The 23999-nt window shown below is 42.8% G+C and overlaps 2 protein-coding genes across 6 annotated transcripts in view; both read right to left on the minus strand.

Moving 5' to 3' along the window:
* Window positions 1-10639, minus strand: part of SMAD9 (SMAD family member 9) — a 59125-nt gene extending 48486 nt beyond the window's left edge. For 2 of the 3 annotated variants that reach the window (XM_082602543.1, XM_082602541.1), the window contains exon 1: window positions 10554-10639. The gene's annotated coding sequence lies outside the window, so the exon portion shown is untranslated. Of the gene's footprint in view, window positions 1-10440; window positions 10468-10553 lie in introns of those variants that run through there. The other variant, XM_082602542.1, reaches the window with a different exon arrangement.
* Window positions 10640-23255: 12616 nt separating this feature from the next.
* The window catches only part of ALG5 (ALG5 dolichyl-phosphate beta-glucosyltransferase), a 40750-nt gene continuing 40006 nt past the window's right edge, over window positions 23256-23999 (minus strand). For all 3 annotated transcript variants that reach the window (XM_082602282.1, XM_082602281.1, XM_082602280.1), the window contains one exon: window positions 23256-23462. In XM_082602282.1, coding sequence (XP_082458408.1) covers window positions 23347-23462 — 116 coding nt within the window. In that variant the 3' untranslated portion in view covers window positions 23256-23346. The remainder of the gene's footprint in view (window positions 23463-23999) is intronic.

Here is a 23999-nt window from a genome sequence, read left to right on the forward strand (position 1 = left end):
TCTGAGCTCCAGAGCTGCTTATGTGCAGTTTCCAAAGGGGGCTGCTCAGGATCCTGGAGACTGGAGGGAGCCTCGGGCACAGCGACAAGGGACGGCGGGGGGAGACGGACACCAGGGGAGGGGGGCCCAGGACTCTGTCTCCCTGTGGATACCACCGTCCACCAGAGCAGCCCTGCTTCACTTGGCTTTACTTCCTGAGGCTTCCTCGATGAAAGGGTCTGCTGGTTAAAACGATTTTTAAATGATTTGACTACTACTAACTCCAGAATCCTTCAAAGCAGTATATCCAAAACTCCAGAATCCTTCAAAGCAGTATATCCAAAGGTAGAAATGGGATCTATTCCAGGCGTTGGGGAGAGGGAGTGATGAAGAGGAAGAGGATTTTTTTTTTTTTTTTTTTTTTTGCGGTACGCGAACCTCTCACTGTTGTGGCCTCTCCCGTTGCGGAGCACAGGCTCCGGATGCACAGGCTCAGCGGCCATGGCTCACGGGCCCAGCCGCTCCGTGGCATGTGGGATCTTCCCGAACCGGGGCACGAACCCGCGTCCCCTGCATCGGCAGGCGGACTCTCAACCACTGCACCACCAGGGAAGCCCGGAACACAGAGGATTTTTAGGGCAGTGAAACCATTCAGCAGGAGAGTACAGTGGTGGAGACAGGTCGTTATAACCTTGTCCAAACCCACAGGACGCACAACACTAAGATTGAACCCTACTGTAAACTCTGGTCTTGGGGTGACAGTGTAAGCCCACGCTCTGGTGCAGGCTCTCAGCAGCAGGGGAGGCTGTGCACGTGTGGGGTCAGAAGGTACACGGGAAATCTCTTGTACTTTTCACTCAATTTTGCTGTGAACCTAAAACTGCTCTAAAACATAAAGTCAAAAAAGAGAAAGAAATAGATCCCGTTATGCCTCTTAAAGCACCGTTTTTCTCCCTGTGCTCCCCTCGTGCTGGTAGCACCACCCTCTAACCACCAGTCCAAGCTAGAAACCAGGAGCTACGCCTGACCCAGAACAATCCCACAGAAATTCTATTCCTTCCTCTCCCTCCATCCCATACCCCACAGGTCCCTGGATCCTGCGATGGGCCCTGCCACACACTTCTTAGCCAGGTCCCACCCTGGACGTCCTCAGTGAGTCTGGATCACTCCAGGCGGCTGTCTTCAACTGTGCCTCCCCCCTCAGCAGCCCACCCCCCAGCAAGCACCCTCCCTGTTGGGCCCTCATGCGATGTCATGCCAAGTCCTGAGTGACACCTTGCTGTGAGTCTGCAGCCAAATGGACAGTATCTATTTCCAGGGGTGGGGATTAAACGTGCTTTGTTTGTGCTTTAAAATATTTGTATCCAAATTTCTACTCTGGGTATGTATTTGCGTATTTGATATAAAAAAACAACAGTAAATATCATTGCGGGGTGGGGTATGATTTGATGCTTTTGGCGTTCAATTTCAAACCAGGCTCTTCACAACCTGGCCTCCCCAACTACATTCCCAGCCTCACTAGTTCTCGCCCCCTTTGCCCTTGACTCCCTCCCCTCTGCCCAGGAGGCCTGTGTGCAGCCACCTCCTGCCCCTCCTTCAGGACCAAGCTGGAAGGCGGCTTCCTGGAAACCTTCCCTGCGGCCCCAGAGAGCAGCACGAATCGGCCTGCACAGCGCCTCTGGGCTTCCCCAGCACCTGGCACAGACCTTCACGGTGGCACCATCACTCCTGACTCTGTATATTTGTTGCCTGTTTTCCCCAGAGATGTCAAGCTCCTTCTAAAGGGTACAGGCAGTGCCATGGGGTGGTCAGTACAGCCTAGCACCAGCTCTGGACTACAACAAATGTTGCATGAATAAAGGTAAAATCCAGTTCTATCAGTAACATGCACTATTTTATTATCAAGCCCTATGTAATCAGTCTAACTGCTGACCTGAAACCCATTACTGTGCTGACGTGATACGATAAATTCTTCTGAAGGGCAGAATTACATAACATGTCCCCTCCTTCCTGTGCATGTAACAGTCTATCTACTGAAGGTGATGTTACAGAGAACACCAACCTGTACTTGAAACCCTGCAAAGTGTTCAATGGCTGTGAAGAAAATTTTAAATGTTTTTAAAAATGATGTGGGCAATTTAAAACGTTTTATTGATGTGCATGTATTGTGGGAGGTTGAGTTTCCTGGCCACAGGCTGCCTGAAGGATGAGATTAAAAACCGATGGAGGAGAATCACTAATGAGCTGTGTAATGCACTGCTGTTCGGGTAAGCGCAGATTTTTACTGGCCAAAGGCATTCTTGGTGTATCAACCATCTCACCAGCTTCGCCGGATGTGAATGTGGGCGTTCAGATGCACTGTGTCACTTCAACTGGTCTTCACCTTCCTTCAAACACCCCTTTGATTATGTGATTTGCCTGTTCAAACCCTTTAGTATTTCTTTTTTGACCACAGGTCAAAATGGAATCGCTCTCCTGTGCCTACAGATTAAAATCCAAATGGCTTCTCCTTCCTTCCTCCTTACCCTATGAAACCCCAACCTATCTTAGGGGAAGAGAAAAGGACATGGTTGAAGGAAGAACTAAATTTATCAAGTAGCGATGAGGAACCAGACATGGTGCTAGGCACTGGGTATTTCAAGATAAAATACGGTCCGTTTCCTGTAAGATATTACAGTCTACAGGAGGAAACAGAAATCTAAACACATTATTACCAGACAGGTGACAGGTGCATTATTATAACTGTTATTAAAAGGGCTGGGGAAGGTTTCCTGTAGGAGGGGCCATGCAAACTCCCTCAGCCAGTAGAGGGTAACTGGGAAATCAGAGCGGTAAAGGCCCAGGGATACCCTCAGCATCCTTAAATTCCAGGCTCAGGGATGACCTCAGCATCCTTAAATTCTCACAGGGACTTACTACCAGAATCTCTATTCCCATTATGCCTTCTATTTCATCTCTGTTTAGAGTCCTGAGCCCCATATAATACTGTCCTAATTATCCTTGTCAAGAGTGACTCAAAATTCACACACAGTTAAAATGGAATTCTAACCAGGAAAAATTAGAGAAATTCAACTAGGTCAATTTTTTGTATAAAAAAACTTAACTGTTGGATGAACAATTTGATATCTGCTTTCCTGACCTCTCTCTCTCTCTCTAATTAGGCTAAGAAATCCTGGATACCGGGATTTTATTTTGTTATGCTACTTTATGTGGTTACTTTTTATTTAAATAAAATTTATTTATTCATTTATTTTTGGCTGCTTTGGATCTTCGTTGCTGCGCCCGGGCTTTCTCTAGTTGCGGCGAGCAGGGGCTACTCTTCGTTTTGCATTACGCGGGCTTCTCATTGCAACGGCTTCTCTTGTTGCCGAGCACGGGCTCTTGGTGCGCGAGCTTCAGTAGTTGTGGCACGTGGGCTCAGTAGTTGTGGTTCGCGGGCTCTAGAGTGCAGGCTTCAGTAGCTGTGGCTCATGGGCTTAGTTGCTCCACGGCATGTGGGATCTTCCTGGACCAGGGCTCGAACCCGTGTCCCCTGCATTGGCAGGCAGATTCTTAACCACTGCGCCACCAGGGAAGCCCATGGTTACCTTTTTATATGGTCCAGACGGCCTGGTTTGGGGCCTCACAGGCAGTGTAGGTACAAAAGGCACAGAGTAAATAATGTTGAATGAATGACCAAGTGTATCAGTCCCACGTTCTAGAGCAACTACTACATCCACAAAATCACATTTTATGACCCCAAAACATAATCAATACAGTATTTTTTAACCTTTTTAAATGAATATTTGCAATCAATTTAGATCAATGATGACACAAAGGTGTCATCCTTTGAAATAACACCCAGATACCAACTTGCCATTGTTTGCAAACATCCAACACCCAACGACTGCTTTGTGTAAACACATAATAACTAATAAATCCTAAGGGAAGCATTTATGTACACAAGGTTTGTCTCTGACAAACATCTGATCCAACTTCTGCTCCTAAAAATGAAATCCTACTACCCCTAGGAAATCAGGCAAGAAAGCTATAAAGGCATCAACAAGTGAAAGAAAAGCACTTGGGACCTAAAATCTTTTTTTTTTTTTTAATGAATATGTTGAAGTCCTAACTCTTAATTAATTAATTTATTTTTGCTGTGTTGCGTCTTTGTTTCTGTGTGAGGGCTTTCTCTAGTTGTGGCAAGTGGGGGCCACTCCTCATCGCGGTGCGCAGGCCTCTCACTATCGTGGCCTCTCTTGTTGCGGAGCACAGGCTCCAGACGCGCAGGCTCAGTAGTTGTGGCTCATGGGCCTATTTGCTCCGCGGCATGTGGGATCCTCCCAGACCAGGGCTTGAACCCGTGTCCCCTGCATTAGCAGGCAGATTCTCAACCACTGCGCCACCAGGGAAGCCCTAAAATCTTTTTAGTTTATAACATTTTCTCATTTTTCACATTCATTGGCTTCTAATAATCATATCATTAATAATAATCACTCACGTCATTAATTCCTGGTGGTCCCACTTTACGAACAAGTCGTGTGCATTTCAGCGTGGTCATCGGGAAACTGGAATTCATTTTCTCACAGAAACAATGTTGCAAGTGCTGATAAATTCCCTGGCCAGCCCACCAAGACCCTCTCCACTCCTAGTACAGGTAGCCTCTAATACTGCTAAAACCAGCCCAAATAGGTGACGTCCACCTTCGGCACCTGCCGACCTGCTTTCTGCCGCACCCTCTGCCCAAGCTCAGGCACCTCCAATCCTCACAACTGTCCTAATGCACCAACTTTTAAGTGACCTACTCTTTCTCCTTCCTCCTCCTACCAAACTCCAATTCTCTCATGTGTGATTCTTAGCAAAGAAAAAAAGCAAGATGAATGAATAGATTTATAATCAAGTGCGAATAATAGGAGATATCAAATATTCTACCAAGAGATGGAGAACCCTGATGGAATCTGTCATTTCTTCCTGAGTTATTTTCTGAAATGTGTTACCACCAAGTCAATTAAATTACATACAAGTACTCAGAAAGCAACTCACAGCACATTAGATGAACTCTAGCATCCATCAAACTCTCCTTAAAAAAAAAAAATCTGCAAATCTGCTCTAAACCTTCCAAAGCCCCTAAGTGCTCAGGACAAAATCCTTCAAAGGCTTTTTGATAAACTCCCTCAACTACCTATTTCACAATGAACTGCAATTTGTGAAAACAAACTGACTCACACACACATTAACTAAAGCAAATCTACATTTGATCAGCTTCTAAGCAGTTTAACAGATTAAAAAAGAAAAATATTAGGCCACATGGAAGAAGATACCCCATGGGTTAAGAAGGGTTTGTGAGAGCACGCGGCCCCCTCTATCTGGGGATGTGCTCTCGGAATCGGCCAGGTGAAATTGCTGCTCCCTCACAGAATGTTCACACCTCCACCACTTCTAAACCCTAAGCTGTCTCAGAACGAATCCCCAAGGCCATCAACACATCTGGGTGGCCCCCAGAGAACATATGGACTCTGCAGATTATCTGTCCAGTGGCTAGAAACTGGACGGCCACCCCTGATAATCCCAGTGTTTGTAAACAAAGACAGCTTTGCACCACTGCAGCCCTAAACCCATTTCATGATTGAGGAATACACGTTTCCTATGTACAGTCCCTCAAAGTTAAATGTGCAAAGGGGGAAAGGAAGTGGTCAGATATGAAATAGTAAATTTCCCTAAGGGAAAATTCACATATAAAAATAATCCCCACCAGTTATATCAGATAATCAGGAGAGACGCAGAGAGAGAGAGAGAGAGAGAGAGAGAGAGAGAGAGAGAGAGAGAGAGAGAGAGAAAGAGAGGGACTTTGATATTTAGTATTTCCCCCTGAACAAGAAAATCAAAACTGTCTTTTTGGAAAAATCAGAACTTTGTAGGACTCCTTTACACTGATTTCATGGGTTAAATTTTTGTCTTTGAATTAAATATGGTTTAGGGAATGAAAGGGGAGAACCAACATTTCATCAGTGTTTAGGACTTCTGAAGTGATACAGCTTTGTATACACACATTTATAATTTGTCTCAATATTTATGCATTTTCATTTTAAGTTTTGCATTTAAATTTTATGTCATAGTCTCTCTGGTTCTTAAAAAACTGGTTTGAGAGATTTCCCAACTAAAACTGTATAATGGACTATATTATATAGGCATGATATTTATATACAAATTATATTTTTTACATTATATTAACTCTATTCATTCTGAACCACTGAACAGAATACGATGCACGTTCAGATGGGATTCAGTATGGTTTGGTAATGTAATGAGCAAGGCACAGAAGGGAGATTCAGCTCTCTGACAAGACTGATAACAAGATTCTTTATACATCCAACCCGACCAGAGCAGAAGCTCATCTCAGCAGCAGTCGGCTTTTCCTTTTGTGAGCACAGTTTGAAACATGCACACTAAAAACAGTATCAATTTTTCTGTGGCTATTGCTGGGGGGAAGGGGGTCAGCATATCGTGTTAGCAATTTTCTGTGGAATCGAATTAGAGTTTCATTGTGGTAGCCATATCACATTAAAAATCTGGTCTTTTTTTTTTTTTGCTAAATGGTTTCCATTGTGTATTTAGTGAATCTGATATGGAAAATTGCTAATGCAATAAGAGTATCATATAAGCTTTCCTGACTGTAATCCTCAGCCACAATATTCAGGAGAAAGAGGCTCAACTGGGCTGGGGTGAGGGCTTATTCTCCACAGCCTCTTAACACGTCCTCAGCTCAAGTTCAACGCTGGCTTCTTGAAAGATGGACCCTTAAGACCTATCATTTAGGGGAAACTCCTTTGCAGATTTTATTGCAGACGAGACCATGGGTTCAGTGAAAGACGTGTCAATTAATTAATATTTATTGACAGCACTAGGCAGGGCACTGTGGTGGGCATGAAGGGAATGAAAACGATAGATAAAAACACAGTCCTTTCCTTCACAGATCTTGAAAGGATTGTCTGAGGAGAAGAAATAAATTAGCATATGAGTAATTCAATAGCAGACAAGATGCGCAAGAGTGCAAAAGGTCAAGAGCCACAGGCGCTCAAAGGAGGACACACCTGGACAGGGCCGTTAAAGATGAGGAAGATGCTGATAGGTCTGTGGATTTGGTGAGAGGTCGGGAAGCAGGGGAAGGCATTCTAGGCCTTAGCATGAGGAAACGTGCAGAGGAGAGGAAAGCCAGGGTATGCAGGGGAAATCACAATTCTTTATTTTAATTGCAGCATAAAATATGGAAGGGGTGAGAAGATAAGCCTGGAAAAGTGGTCTAGGGTTAGCTCAAGGCTGATGCAAAAAGAGAGTAGTGGGTGGTGTTCAGAATGGTTTGGGGTAGGAAGTGTCAGGCTGAGGTCCACTGGCAAGAAGAACATCCAGCTTCCACGGGTCTGATGGCTTCTAACGCTAACAAACATCTTAAAATCTTAAATGTAGTTAGCTCACGTTTCTTAAGAGACATCATTTATCGGAATATTTATTTTAAAATGTTAGTTTATGGCCAAGGGATATTTATTTATTTTTTGTTATGCCCCTACTCATGACATGAACATTTACTAGATTAACAGAAAAAAAAAATTCTAAGGTGCTCATACTGTTATAACTACTTACGAATTTACTGTTTGCTTTTTTCCCCCCTTTAGAATAACTTTTCAACTCACTGGCAACAGTAACCAAGGAAATATAAATCCAACAGCCTAGAATTACAACTATTTGAAGAGATTCATGCTTTCAATGTACTGCTGCATTTACTGTTTTATTCTGGACTATTCCCTGTTTCTGAATTCCTCATTAAATGTTAGAAGTGATAAGCAGAAAATCTGCACTAAGCTTCGTTAGAACTTTAAAATTCAAGGTAGTATGTTTTGCGAATTAAAAAAAAAACTTCTTCATTTTCATAACTTTTAGCTTGCCTTGTATCAGAGTATATTTTGTGGATAAGTATTATTTCCAACATATTAAAGCCAAACATGATGAAATTGCTGTTTTATTTATTGCAGAGGGAATGTCAGATATAAACTAGTTAGTTGTCTAAGTGCTATAGTGACCACTTATTAAACACCAACTCTCCAAATGTGGCAATGGAAATTGAACTATTAAAAAGAATTAGGGCTTCCCTGGTGGCACAGTGGTTGACAGTCCGCCTGCCGATGCAGGGGACGCGGGTTCGTGCCCCGGTCCGGGAAGATCCCACATGCCGCGGAGCGGCTGGGCCCGTGAGCCATGGCCGCTGAGCCTGCGCGTCCGGAGCCTGTGCTCCGCAACGGGAGAGGCCACAACAGTGAGAGGCCCACGTACCACAAAAAAAAAAAAAAAAAAAGAATTAAACTATTTGTAAAATTGAAATTGAATATTTTAATCTTTATGAAATAATTTCTTGACAGATTTTTTTCTCCTCCAACTGACCACATGATTAGAAAGGATAAACAAATTTACCAGTTGTTTATTACTTCTAGAATCCTTAGCAATGTTTCATTAACAACAAAAACCCCTCCTCTTTCTCATTCCATGGTCTTGGGCAATCAGAGATATAGTAGTTGACGTCTGTGAATATTTTCTGATTACTGATTAACTGGGGATATATAAGAAAAAGAAAAGATTTTAAAAGGAGAAAAGTCAAATAGCTCATGCTGACTTTATAAGACTGATGACAAAGATGTGAGAAGTGCAAAGTACTTAGAGGTTTAACCTAAGATTTGTTTATGTCTTTGATTTTTAGCAAACACTGTAGTGATTAAAATGCGTTTGCTCAGATCAAGAATATGTTGGCATTCTCTTAAACATAGCTTGAAACCGCAGAGTTCAAGCAAAAAACAGCTCTGGCAAAGACAGCCAGTCAAGCATAAAAATGGGAGTTGGTTGTGTCAGAATAGATTAACAAGCTGAAGGCTGTCTGCTAAAGACAGCAGTCTCGCCATCAATGAAGGCGATCATTGCCACTAAAAGTTCTTTTTCTGATATATTATTTGAAGCTTCTATCATAATATATTTTAAATGCTCCTTATTTATAAATGATTACATCATTTTCTTATCTGCAGTATCCTTCCTGGATAACCACAAGCTTGAGAGCGGTCCAAAATCCTGCTAATGGTTTCCTACAAATATAGGAACACTTACGTATTGAACTGTCTATTTAGAGTTAGGAGAATGTGTTTGGATTTTATTTTTACTTCCTTTTAAAATATAGATCACTATTTCTAAAATGTAAACATCCAGTGGCATTCCCTGACACCGACAGGAATCCCAAGGCAGAAGATATGCCTGTAGGATTAACATGTCACTCACCCAGAAGGATGCCCAAATGCTTGGCTCAATTATGGCCAAGGAGGTAGCATTATTAAATGCCTTTTGACTTTACAGCTATTCTCTATTATTCCTGTTCAACAACGCTTCCAAAAGATTATCCGAGAAATCTGGCAAGCCACTGAAACGGTACTTGTAAATTGGATCCATTAAAAGCAATCCACAGTGTCCTGTGGGTGTGTATCCGACTGTGAATTACTGGGCAAAGGATTTACGTGCAATTTTATTCCCAAAGTCGATTTACATCATTTGTACGTTATTTCTCACGCGTACCAGTTCCAGCCCAGAAACAAGTCAACGGAGTATTTCTAAACTATCATTTCAAATTTCCACTGTCAAGAGTGGGAGGAGGAAGGGATAGTAACGGGAAGACTTGTCAGCGATTAGCCATCCATAAAACTGTGTCCCGTCCCCCCGCCGCCGCCCCGAGCTGCTCCTTCCGATCACAATGCTGGCGTCAGTAAGTCTCCTGTATCTGTTCCCCACCTCGCCCCCCTCCCCTCTGCGGAGAGTTGGCACCGAACGGCAGGCGAAGGAAAAGACAAACACCCCAGCTCCCAACACAATCCAAGCGCTAGCGCAGAGACACTTGAACAACATTCCTAACTTTTCTTTTTTTCTTTTTGCTCACTTCGCGTGTCTCAAAGGTAAGCAGAGTAAAAAACCCCTACGAGATACAAGGCCTGGGAGGCCAGCGGAGTCACATATACTACCCCGCACCCCGATTTCTCCACTGTCCTCCCCCTCCGGCCACAGCAAACAGTTACTCAGCGGCAAATCGGGGTCTCCACGGCGCCTGTCCTCGGTGCTCGTCCCCTCGCGGTACCCAGCCCGGGGGCTGACGGCGAGCCGCCCATCCCTGCCCCCCGCCGCGGGCCAAGCATCCTCTGACAGGTCCCAGGTGCCGGCGGCCCCCGCGGCCGCAGCCGAGAGGAAGGCGCGCGGCCGTCTCCCCGGAGCTGCCCCCTCCGGCCTCTCGCCCACCCCGACCCACCCCAAACAGGCCCCATCAAGAAATACAGGGATGGAGAGTACAAAGAGCCAAGCCACACACCAAAGAGCCTCCAAGACTTTCCTGTGGAAGAAAAACTTCGCCGCACCCGCATCCACACACACACACGCCCAGCGCGCGCCGGGGAGGGCTGCTCTTACCTGTTCCCCGCGGGGCCGCTCATCCCTACCCCCCCACCGCCACCCAGGTCTGGCCGCGTCCCCTCCCCCGCGGTGGGTGCCCCGGCCGCCCGTTCCGAAAGCCGCGCACTCACCACCTGGCTGAGCGCGCCCAGCGCCTGCAGGGCCCGGCGACGGCGGCGGCGGCGGCGGGGACCGAGACAGCGGCTGCAGCGGCGGCGGCGGCAGCCGCGGCCCCAGTCGGCGTCAGTCAGACTGGAGCCGCGAAGCCTCATCGCCCGTATTAGTGCGCCGACCTGGAAAGCCGCCAGAAGCCCTGCTCGCAGGCCCGCCCCCGCCGCCCGCCGCTCGCCGCTCGCCGCCAGCCGCCCGCCGCCGCCGCCGAGCGCCCGGGCCGCTCCGGGAGCCCGCGAGGAGGGGGAGTGCGGCGCGGCCCGCGGCCACGTGCGCGAAAACCCGCGGCGCGGGCGCCTCGGGGAGGCGCGGGCGCCTCGGGGAGGCCCGCGCGAGGGGGCTCCCAGCCCCGGGCTGCGTCTGCGTCCTCCCGCGAGACCCCGGACTCCCCTCGGTCCGCGATCAAGCTCCCTCGGCGGGGAGGCTCCCGCCAGCGCGGGGCAGCTCGCGCCTCTTCCCCGCCACGCTGAGACTTCCTGCCTCCACCTGGAGCCGGAGGCCGGAGAGCCGTTACCAGAACTAGAGATACGGGACCAACAAATCGGTTTGGACTCCCCCCCGCGCCCCCGAGTGACTCTTTCTGACGTGTCTCTGGGTCCTGAGGGTTGCTGTTATTTGCTGTTTGTTTCTTACTTGCTTTGCAGAGTAAAGGGGATCATTACTCCCACCGACAGCGCCAGAGTAGCTGGTTTGCCCTGGCATAAGCAGAAGAAAAGCTACTCACTCTGAGTGGTGAGTGGTGGTTAAAACAAGCCATATAATTTTGTGGGTTGTCATTTCCTTACCCGTATTTATTTGCTTAACAGCCTAGCATATATAATATATACTCTTGTCTAATCTAATTAAAGGTACAACCTTATGGGCCGTGAACAACGTTAATGGACAGCCTTCCTTGCTCATGGCCCGGCTCCCCCCCTGGATAGCCTGCCTTTGGAGGTCACTGTGGACTCCTCCAACTAGCTCAGAATTTGTTTAGGAAATGCCACCAACATACTGATGGCCTCTGATTCCTCATCAGCCAGCAGCTCTTCATAGAAAAGGCATTTACTGTAGAGATGAAAGTAGAGGAAAGCCACACGGGACAGTATTCAGTTTGCTCTTGTGTGTAGAAAAATGAGTCCTCCAGAAGGTCCTGATACCCCTGAAATGCAAAGCCGTGAATTGAACTGCTTTTTCTCGTTCTCAAAGCACTGAGCTTTCTTCCTGTGGCAGATGCCATGTTTGCATTATCATAGTGTGTTGTCAGTTGAGCAGTGACCTTGTGTAAAACAGCATTTGTGGTAGAATTTAAATCACCTGGCCCATTTTCCTCTGCTCCAGGCTAGGTGTTAAGTTGGAGATTGTTCTTGGTGTGAAACTCCAGGAAACTTCTGGACTGCTAAGAACTACAGGTTGCACTTCCTGGGCACTTTATTGCAGGTAAACTAATGAGGTCACACAATTGATAATATGTGGCTTACTTTTTCTTTTTTTTTTTAATGTTATTAAGAAAAGAAATGGCCCATCCACTATCTGTTTCCTTTGCTTACGTGCATTAGACAATGCAGAGGACACAACGCAGAGCAAGAAATTATATAACCTGTGCAGTACTAGCTTGTGCTTCTGACACAGTCTTTTTTTTTTTTTTTTTTTTTTTTTTTTCTGCGGTATGCGGGCCTCTCCCTGCTGTGGCCTCTCCCGTTGCGGAGCACAGGCTCCGGACGCGCAGGCTCAGCGGCCATGGCTCACGGGCCCAGCCGCTCCGCGGCATGTGGGATCCTCCCGGACCGGGGCACGAACCCGTGTCCCCTGCATCGGCAGGCGGACTCTCAACCACTGCGCCACCAGGGAAGCCCCTGACACAGTCTTTTTAAGTTCACAGAATTCTCTGGGCTCTTGGCAGGACTTGGATTTGCAGATTCTTTGTGTGTAGTCTGCTTTTTCTGTACATTCTCATTTACATACCATGAAATTTTGGCATTGAGAAGTTAGCCTGTCACTTATACAATCACTTATCCCTCAAACTTAGTATAGCAGGTTAATCCTTTATACCCAAAAACAGTAAGATCTGAGTTCCAACCACTCTGGGAAGGAAGGCTCAGAGCTGACACTCCATTTTTCAGAAGCTGAATATCCTTGGAATAGGAAATCCAGACTCTTTGCTTTATTTTTCCCTCTTGATTTCTTGATCGGCTGCAGTTGTATTTCTTGTTAGAACTTTCACCAAAAAAGTACCTAATGGGAATCATGTGAGAGCTGAGACTCAGTCACGGGTTGTGATTTGGTAGAAACACCAGTAAAATTTTGGTTTCAGACCTGAAAACCATGGCAAAACGAAGCTGAATTTTCTGAATTACAAGAACTCCCCCTTTTCTGAATGACAAGAACTTGGCTGAGCATGAGCTCCTGCAGCCCATAAAGAGGTGGGAGGAGGGGCAGCCTCCTTACCCGTGAGAAGGTCGGTTCTTTTCACTTGTCATGTGCCCAGCATAGGACAAGCTTGTGAGAAAGTCTGCAGTAATCCATAGGTGCAAAGATCCTGCTTTGTACATCTGTTGTACCTTATGTTTGATCCAGCATTATAATGGTTCCACTCAGAGCCATTGGCGTTGCTGCCTGTACACCTCTCCCACTTCTAGTCTCCTTCCTACATTTCATCTGTAGCTCTCCACTTTTCCTGCCTCCCCCTTGAATTTTCCTTCAAGAGCCATCTTAACTCCATGACCATCACTGAACACGTTCCTGAGTACCAGGTGCCTGGACTAACCATATGGACACAGAACAGAGGCCCTCAGTAAACTCGGTCTCGCTAGAGAGACCCACATGCCAATGATTGTCATACAACTTCATGTGTCGCTTAGGGCCAAGGACACGGAAGGTCTCAGGGAGGTCTCCACAGAGGTGAAGTTCAGCTACACCTTGAGAAATGAGTATGAATGCCTACCAGCCAGATAGCCAAAGAACCACGTGGTGTGCCCGCCCACCTCGGTGGATGCAGCCCTGTGGGTGCTGGCTTTGAGGCAGAGTGCAGCCTGAATTTCATCCAGCCGCCTTGGCCAGAGACTTGGATGCAGACACAACTTGCACGATCATAATGACAGCCCAGAATGCCTAGAATGTGCCGAATTCCATGAGGTTTTGAGTATGAAAACCTCAGTTTTTCTAGAGAATTGTCAAACTATTTGATTTCAGTGCTGTTCCAACATTCTTAGAGGTCAACAATGACATTTCAATAATTCAGTGAGTTTTCTTGATCCTCATTTTAAAAAAGTTTTGAGATACAGCTTTATTATTTTAAGTAAATTTATGTTAATATTGGAATTCAGTCAAATTGGTGCTTGGTAGCATGCTATTTAGGGACTAGGTGAGACTGACTTTCGTTTTTTAATTGTATTTATTTTTGGCTGCGTTGGGTCTTCGTTGCTGCGCCTGGGCTTTCTCTAGTTGTAGCAAGTGGGGGCTTCTCGTTGCGGAGCACAGGCTCAAGGTGCGCGGGCTTCAGTAGTCGTGGCGCATGGGCTTAGTTGCTCCGCGGCATGTGCAATCTTCCCGGACCAGGGATGGAACCCGTGTCCCCTGCATTGGCAGGCAGATTCTTAACCACTGCGCCACCAGGGAAGTCCCTGACTTTTTTTTTTTTTTAATAATCTTAATCATTTTTAAGTGTCCAGTTCAGAAGTGTTAAGTATATTCACATTGTTATACAGATGTCTACAACTTTTTCACTTTAGAAAACTGAAATTCCATATCCATTAAAAAGCAATTCCCCCGCCTCCTTCTCCACAGCTCTTGGCAACCACTTTTCTACTTTGTTTCTAGCATTTTGACTCTTTTAAATTGATTTATTTATTTATTTTTGGGCTGTGTTGGGTCTTCGTTTCTGTGCAAGGGCTTTCTCTAGTTGCGGCGAGCAGGGGCCACTCCTCATCGTGGTGCGCGGGTCTCTCACTATCGTGGCCTCTATTGTTGCGGAGCACAGGCTCCAGACGCGCAGGCTCAGTAGTTGTGGCTCATGGGCCTAGTAGCTCTGCGGCATGTGGGATCCTCCCAGACCAGGGCTCGAACCCGTGTCCCCTGCATTAGCAGGCAGATTCTCAACCACTGCACCACCAGGGAAGCCCCGGATTTTGACTCTTAGAAACTTCATATGCATGGTATCACATACTGTGCTTCTCTTTCTGTGACTGGCTTACTTCACATAGCATAACATCCTCTAGGTTCATCTATGTTGTAGCATATGGCAGGATTTCCTTCTTTATTAAGGCTTCATAATTTTCCATTGTATGTATAGGCTACATTTTTTTTTAATCCATTCATCGGTCAGTGGACATTTGGTTTGCTTCTGCCTCTTGGTTTTTGTGAATAATGCTATAGTGAACATGAGTGTGCAACTATCTTTTTGAGATCCTGCTTTGAATTCTTTTGGATATATACCCAAGAGTGGGACTGATAGATCACATGGTAGTTCTATTTTCAAGTTTGTAAAGAAGCTCAATGTTGTTTTCCATATGGCTGCATTATTTTACATTCCCACCAGAATGTTAAGTGCACAGCGTTCCAATTTCTCTGCATCCTCACCAACGCTTGTTACTTTCTCTTCTTTTGATAGTGACCATCCTAATGGGTGTGAGTTGACACCTCATTGTGGTTTTGGTTTGCATTGCTCTTACTATTAGTGATGTTGAACATCTTTTCATATGCTTGTTGGCCATTTGTGTATCTTCCTTGGAGAATTTTTTATTCAAGTCCTTTGCCCATTTAAAAAATCTGATTATTTGGTTTTGCTGTTGAGTTGTAGGAGCTATTTATATATTATGGATATTAACCCCTTATCAGATATGTGATTTGCAAGTATTTTCTCCCATTCTGTATGTTGCCTTTATACTCTGTTGATTGTTTCCTTTGATGCCCAGAAGTTTTAAAGTTTGATGTAATCCCATTTGTCTGTTTTTACGTTTGTTGCCTATACTTCTGCTGTCATGTTTGATCCTCATTCTTTGATGCCTCTACTACTTTTAAGAAACCCACAAAGTTTTTAACAAATTAAATGAATAAATGAATGAATATTGACTTCCCTGGTGGCGCAGTGGTTAAGAATCTGCCTGCGAAGGCAGGGGACACGGATTCGAGCCCTGGCCTGGGAAGATCCCACATGCTGCGGAGCAGCGAAGCCTGTGTGCCACAACTACAGAGCCTGCACTCTAGAGCCCGCGAGCCACGACTACTGAGCCCGCGTGCCTAGATCCTGTGCTCCACGACAAGAGAAGCCACCGCAGTGAGAAGCCTGCACACCACAACGAAGAGTAGCCCCCCTTGCCACGACTAGAGAAAGCCTGTGCACAGCAACGAAGATCCAACACAGTCAACAATAAGTAAATAAAAAATAAATAAATTTAAAAAAACGAATGAATGCAACACATAAAAGGAAAAGAGCAGAAAACATTCTACTTAATTAAATAGCAGGAATTATTCAACCATTGTTAACTCCCAATTCACATTTCACTTGGGCTCCATTGTATTGGGCTTTTCCTTCCCCTGCTTGTCTCATTAACACCTACTTACAGATCTCAGCTCAAGTGTCACATCTTAGAGAAGGCTTCTTGGGCCTCTTTGATATGGTTAGACCCTCTGGTTTATAATCTTGTAGGACCATGTATTTCTCATTCATAACCAACACCATTGTTCCAAATTGACTTATATTTAATTACTTGATTACCGTCTGTCTCCTTTAATTATCTGTAATATCTAAAAGAATGGGGAGTGTGTCTGATTTTGTTCTTGTTTCTTCCCAACACCTAAAAAGTGCCTGGCATATAGTAAGTGCTCATCAAATACTTGTTAAATGTATGGAGGTGTATTAGGAATAGAGGAAGAGAATAGAGTAACGGATCCTGGGCTTGGATTCATACCAGGCTTTTGGTGTGCCAAGGGCTTAGCAGTACAGGAGAAAGCAACGCCTGCCTCTGGTCTTCTTTTTGAAAAACTAGAAGAGAGAGAGAGAGAGAGAGAGAGAGAGAGAGAGAGAGAGAGAGAGAGTGTGTGTGTGTGTGTGTGTGTACTGAAGGGGGGTGAACTTAGGGGTGATTCATAGTCATTTTGGGGAAGCGGTAGACACGTTAAAGGACCTGGAGAGTCATATGGTCCACAAAACTTACCTTTACAGTAAGGGTAAGTTTAAGGTTTGTTCTTATTTTCATGTGGGATTTAATTATTTGATGGTATATGTAACACAAACTCTAACCCAGTTATAATGACTTTTTATTTTAAATTTTATCCACTTATTTCAATATAATTTTTGTGGGTTGTAGGCGGTACTTGACTTTGTGGTATCTGATCCCCACAGAACTGAATGGGTTCCCATTCCTTTTGAATAGCAGAAATTTGTTTTTAGGATGAAGATAAGTTTAATTTTGATATGGGAACTTTGCAATACATTCTGGAATAAAAGGCAACATCCTAAGGTATCACAGAATTATGGTTGAGCTTTACTACTAAGAATGGGTGTCTTAGTTCAGGTATCTGTAACAAGATAGGTGTCTTAACCAACAGAAATTTATTTCTCACAGTTCTAGAAGCTGGAAGTCCAAGATCCCTGCCTACTAGCTGCCTGGAAGGAAGATGCAAGTTTCTCCCTGGTATTTGTTAGTGATCAATATGTTGACTTTTTGCCATTCTCTGTGGCATTATCTTTTTTATAAAGGCTTAATAAACTTTATACTCTTTCATCCACACATTGCTCTTTAATTTATAGATGACTTATGGAAGAATGAATTCTAGGAGAAATTAAAGAAATATTCAGAACACTTTAAATGAGAATAAAAGAACATCTCTAAAAGCATTTTCTGTACAAATAAAATGTTTCATGTTCATACAGAATCTTAAGATTCATAAAGAGTCTTCATGATGTGCTTGTATCATATTACATATTGTTTAGTGAGCCTTAGATCTACTTTAAGGCCTCTATTGAAAATAGTTAAGCATAGAAGAAAGCCGATCCATTACTTTTTTTTTTTTTTAACATCTTTTTTGGAGTATAATTGCTTTACAATGGCGTGTCAGTTTAATCCATTACTTTTTGCTCTCCTATTTAAGAGAGAAGTTTGGGTGGAGAAATAGTCTTTTAGAATAGTTACCTTTAGAATAAGGTAGGTTGTAAACCAATAAAAGATAATATTCTGCATTTACCAAATATAAAATATTCTCCCTGATATGAGCATATGTGTTATCTTAACATTTTCATAAAATTCGTTTTTAAAGCTTAGGCTTGTATATTTCATTTCATTCAGCAGCTCATGTGTTATCTCTGTATTACTGTTTTATAGATAAGAAAACTGAGATGCATGCAGCTTTCATCACTGGAAAAAAGTCTTCTGACTCACCCAAACAGTATCTTTCCACATCAGTTGCCTATCCAAAGGGAAAAATCATGTCCAAGAAACCACACTTTTAATGAAATTTAAATTTTTTAAAGAATATTTTTTATTTTTTGGCTGCGCCACGCAGCATGCAGGATCTTCTCCTACCAGGGATTGAACCCGTGCCGCCTGCAGTGGAAGCACGGAGTCTTAACCACTGGACCACCAGGGAAGTCTGAAATCTAAATTTCTAACATATATTTCCTATAAGAAATATAAATAAGGTTCTACCTAGGGGCAGGACAGGAATAAAGATGCAGACCTACTAGAGAATGGACTTGAGGACATGGGGAGGGGGAAGGGTAAACTGGGACGAAATGAGAGAGTGGCATGGATATATATACACTACCAAATGTAAAATAGCTAGCTAGTGGGAAGCAGCTGCATAGCACAGGGAGATCAGCTTGGTGCTTTTTGACTACCTAGAGGGGTGGGATAGGGAGGGTGGGAGGGAGACGCAAGAGGGAGGGGATATGGGGGTATATGCATACGTATAGCTGATTCACTTTGTTATAAAGCAGAAACTAACACACCACTGTAACGTAATTATACTCCAATAAAGATGTTTAAAAAATTTAAGAAAAAAATATAAGGTTCTATTCTTGTTGGAAATGTTTTTTTTCTAAAATGATTATTCTTGAAAAGTGTGATAAAATTGCAGCTAAAACTCAGCTGTCATGCACTGACTAATCATCAGAAATGGTGAATGTACAGGAATTCGAGAAATTCAAAAAACTGTGGGACTTGACGAAACTGAGGATTTTAAATTTTAAAATCTCAATTTATTTCTCTTTAAATAATTGGCCTGTGGAAAGAGAAAAGTCATCATAGTTGGAAACATTAATGGGTCAAACTCTTACCCCACCTACTTTAGTGTGAGAATCTGTCACCTTCTGAATAGGGCTTGCTTTTGGCAGATTCTGCTAGTACTTCTTTTATCTTAAAAAGGACAGATTGGGCACTAGTTGCATACTTAGCTTATTGATTCTCCAACTGTGGGTCACAGCTCCCCAACTGTGATGCCAGAAGATTGCCTAGGGGATTGCAAGGCCTGTTACCTCTGTTTTTGCCCCTTTTCCCTCCCTCATTTGTAATAATTGTCTTATATATTCCACTACATATATTTAGAACCACATCAGACTGTTTAAGTATTTGCTTCCACCATCAAACATAATGTAAAACTCTTGAAGTCTTTTGTATTTGTCAATATTCTACTTACCATGTATTTTCTTCCTTCCTAAGGTTCCAAGTTTCCTTCTTTTGATGTTTTCTGTTTAGAGAATTTTGCTTAGCCATTGTTTTAGGGTAGGTCTGTGGGTGTCCAGTTGTCTAAGCTTTCCTTCATCTGAGATTGTCTTTATTTCCCCTTCATACTTGAAGATTTGTTTTTTGCTGAGCATGAGATTCTGTGTTGACAGTTCCTTACTTTTAGTATTTAAAAAATATTGTGCCACATCCTTCTGACTGGCATAGTTTCTGATGGTAAATTCAGTCATTCTGATTGTTTCCCCACTATAGGTAAGGTGTCAGTTTTTTTTTTTTTTGGTGGCTTTCAAGATTTTTTCTGTCTTTAGTTTTCAGAAGTTTAATTGTGATACATGTGTCTTGGTATGGATTTCTTTGGGTTTATCCTATACGGAATCTGATTCTGTAGATTTATGCCTCTTGCCAAGTTTGAGGAGTTTTCAGCCAGTATTTCTTCAAGTGCATTTTCCACCCTTCCAGGGACTCTGATGATACTGTTAGATCTTTTTATAGTTTCACTGAGCCTTTTTTTTTTCCTTCTGTTTTTTCTCTCTTGATCAGATTAATTTCTATTGTGCTGTCTGTGAGTTTACTGATTCTTTCCTTTGCCACCCCCATTCTGCTGTTGAGCTTATCCACCAAGCTTTTTATTGATTGTATTTTTCAGTTCTAAAATTTCCATTTGGGGGACTTCCCTGGTGGTCCAATGGTTAAGACTCCACGCTTCCACTGCTGGGGGGCACAGGTTCTATCCCTGGTCGGGGAACTAAGATCCCACATGCTGCGTGGCATGGCCAAAATAAAAAAATTAAAGATAATAATAAATAAATAAAATTTCCATTTGGTTCTTCTTGATATTGTCTTTTTCTTTGCTGAGACTTTGTTTCTTTGCGGAGGCTTTCTACTTTTTTCATTAATTTCAAGCATGTTTGTAATTCTGTGGAAGCATTTTGGTCATGGCTGCTTTAAAATCCTTGTCAGATAATCCTAACATCTCTGATCTCAGTGTTGGCATCTCGATTGTCTTTTTTCATTCAAGTTGGTTTTTCTGGTTCTTGCTTTAACAAGTGATTTTCTTGTGAAACCTGGACATTTTATTATGTTCTGAGACTCTGGATCTTATTCACAACTCTTGTTTTAGCTGACACTCCTCTGGTCGAGAAGGGGGAGCACCGTCTTGTTATATTGCCAGGGGAGGTGTCCTTGGCCCCCACTGACACCCAAAGGAAGGGGGGCTATTTATTATACTTGAGCAGGGGTAGGAGTTCTGGCTCACTACATGGTCTTCATTGTCACCGCAGCAGGGTGGCCTCATCACTGCGGGGGCACCAAAGGAAGTGCCTCCTCTGACTCCATCCCTGGGAGGGGGTGGAGCTGCTGTTACTGCAGAGGGGAGTGCAAGGCCAGCTTCCCCTGGTGCGGACTCAGGATTGGCTTTGGGGGATGAAAGTCCTGCTCCCTGCTGGGCGTCTCTGACATCACCCGGGTGAGGATGTCCAGGTGCCTGATTCCAGCCTTCTGAGGGTGTGCATCTTGGCTCCCCACTCAGCCTTGGCTCTTGTCAGCAGGTGTGAGGTCACCATTCTTTCCTGTAGTGTTTGGTTGTAGAAGGGCAGTAGTTGTCTAGAGGATCAAATCTGGGAAGGTATTGCTTTTTGTGATCATCAAAATACTAATGAGTTTTACTTCAAAATCAGTGAATTCCAAATGAGTCCTATATTGGATGGACATAATAAAATCATTAGTTTGTAGATTTGGTGCCTTTGAGTTTGCACAAAAACAAAGCAACCCATAAGGCTGCTTCTTCAGGAGATTTAGCTGTCGATAAAATGGATAACCTCATTCATGTAATTTTTTTCTTGGACAAATGAATTGTAATGCTGGCACTATCTAACCATTTGGGAAACCTTTATGGAACAATCACAATTTAGGATGCTAAGGAGACACACAAATAAAAGGCAAGGTTTCTGCTCTTGAGGAAATTATAACAATAAAAAAAGTGGAAAACAGAACTGGAGAATCAACTGTGAATCGTGGAAATACACAACTACATAGAGACATAGAATTACAGATGTCAAACGTGTCATCATCCAGACATAATCTTGAGTCAAATAAACTCCATGTATACATGTTCTATAAGAATAAGTCAGAAGGTAGAAAGTACTGTAAATGGTCATGTTGTCTGATTGTAATGAGATTGTACCCTCAGTTTTAATCATGGCCCATGATCCTATTTCCTGCTTTTATTTCAGTAGAAGCATGACACCGGCTACTTGTGTGATCTTGGGCAAATCACTTGTCTAACACTACTTCTTCGTTTCTAAAATGTGGGTAATCATAACTGTATGATAGAGTTGTTTGATCAGATTAAGCTAAATAATGCACATGAAATTCTTATCACAGTTCCTTGCACATAGTAAAATGATAGTAGCTGATATTTTTGCTTTTGCTAGGGCTGCTTGCCTCTTTTTGTTAGCAGGCTCTATGTCAACAAGTTAAACTACGTTTTCTCTTACAGAGTGCCCCCGAGTCTGTACTACGCTGTTAGCTTAGGTGAACCTGTGCCTAGGAAGATAAACTGGCATCAAGGATATCAGAAACCTTTCTTAATAGGGCTCGTGGGTGAACTACATAAAAAACTATTGACCCTTCTCCTGAAAATTCCTCTCATGCTTCAAACATACATTTTTTTTTCCACTAGCTTACAAAGAACAATACATTATTTTATTGTCTTATTATAGTTTCATTAAGGATCTTATTTTTGGCTCAAGGCTTGTAACTTTAAGTTCTTGTTCATGCTCACGGTCATTTTACTATTTGTTTTCTCTCATTTCTACTTGCATAAGCCTTGTTTTGTTCTGTTCATTTAAGTGACTTAAAGGCTCTCAGAACCTGGTAGTGAATGAAGTTTGTTTATTTACTTGGTCCATATTAAGTGTTTACGCTAAGCACTGGGAATACTAATTTGAGTGAGAAATGGTTTCTGTTTTCAAGGAGCTTGTTGTCTAATACAGATGTGACAACATCACTGTTGTTGAAACTACTGGAGAGGAGTCAGTCATCTTTAGCTGATTGACTTTTCCACGCAAGGCTTGTCTGTAAAATGCTGTATTTCATGTGCTTCTGAAACTTTCTACTTACATGTCCCCAGTTATCATACTGTCAGAAACTGAAGTAGCATACTCATTAAAGAGTGTAGGCCCTGGATCCGGACTATGTGGGCTAGGGCCACAACTCTACTGTTTCCTACTTCTGTGACCTTGGGCAAGTGACTGCTTTGTGCCTTAGGTTTCCTCTCCTATTGTAAAAGTTAGAAGACTCATTATACACTAAGTGCTTAGAACGGTGGTGGGCAGACAGTCAACACTCAGTAAATGTTAGGTATTATTATTTTCTCTAAAACATCAGAAACAATCTAATTCTTATTTTTAGGAGTTCATTGTTTTGTAACTGCTATTTTTTAGTCTTTAGTTTCTCAAAAACACAGGCTTCTGAGTTAATACATTTATTAATATCGCAAAACTTTCTCTTTTTAATGAAGAATTTCCAATTTTTATTAACATGAACTCAAGAGGGAAGGGTTGCCAGGAGGTAAGAAAAATTTGGAAGGAGATAAATAAGACTGTATGAGAAAGTGGATACCTTTGTGAGCAAGCCTATATCCTTTCTTTAACATAATTTCCTAGACTTTTACAGAATGAATTATGGGTTTAATGTTGATAAATTTATATATATTTAAACATTTATTTTTAAATCCCTGAACACATATATGATTGTGGTTTATATTTAAGTTCATGAGAATAAGGCACTTTAGAGTAAGAATAATTGCTTCTGTCTTCTGTTTAAAAATTGTATTTCTCAGAATCATAATGATAATTAAACTAAATGAATAAAATTGCTAAAGCAAAAGAAATTCTGACTTTTGTTACAAACACCTTAAAAAGTTTTGTGTCCAAAAGTGGTATAAAGATTTTTACTGCTGGCAGTAAATTCTTTAAAATTATCAAAAGGCATACAATGGAATAGGTTTATTCCAGCTTTATTTAAAATTTTAATTTCAAATGAAATAATGTGACACTGATGGATAAGAATACAACCAAAGATGGCAAATAACCTAATTCACTTTCCTGGTTTGTTCAAGCCTCCAGGCACCAGTCAAATATCGAAGTCGTATAAAAAGTAGGTCCTTGCCCATCTGTAGCCAGCTCCAAAATGGAACTAATTTAGAACCTGCGATTTAAAAATAATTAAAAATAAATGTATTTTCAGGAAACATAAGTTTAAAATTGTATTTTAGAAGTCACGACCGTTGTGAGCTTCTAGTCACCTTAATTTAACTTACATTATTTATATTATATATGTATGTCTGTTAAACAATTCCTTTGTACATTTAAAAATGATTTTCGGGGGCAAATCTTCATGTTTTACACACTGCTTTTCAATCTCATGTACTACAGAGAATCAGATACACCTCTATACATAATACAAGTACAGATTAATAATCTGAGATAAGAAAGCCAAGACAAAAACCCAACTTTTATTCTAATTCTACCAAAGACTCTCAATCAGATAAAATAAATACATCTTAGCTAGGCCATCTTCTTGTCCAGTGGTTGTCAAATGGCAACATGCCAAGTGCAGTTGACTGAATGAGATTTGCCTCCTTGAGCATGTCTTAAAAAGCTTATATATTCCTTGATTTTACCCCTTGAAATTGTTTTTTTGGTAAGTCAGAAGCAGACCTGCCCTGCCCTCCAATTTCAGGTA

The sequence above is a fragment of the Mesoplodon mirus genome, assembly GCF_964341445.2.
Source record: "Mesoplodon mirus genome assembly, chromosome: 17".
NCBI classification, from domain to species: Eukaryota; Metazoa; Chordata; class Mammalia; order Artiodactyla; family Ziphiidae; genus Mesoplodon; species Mesoplodon mirus.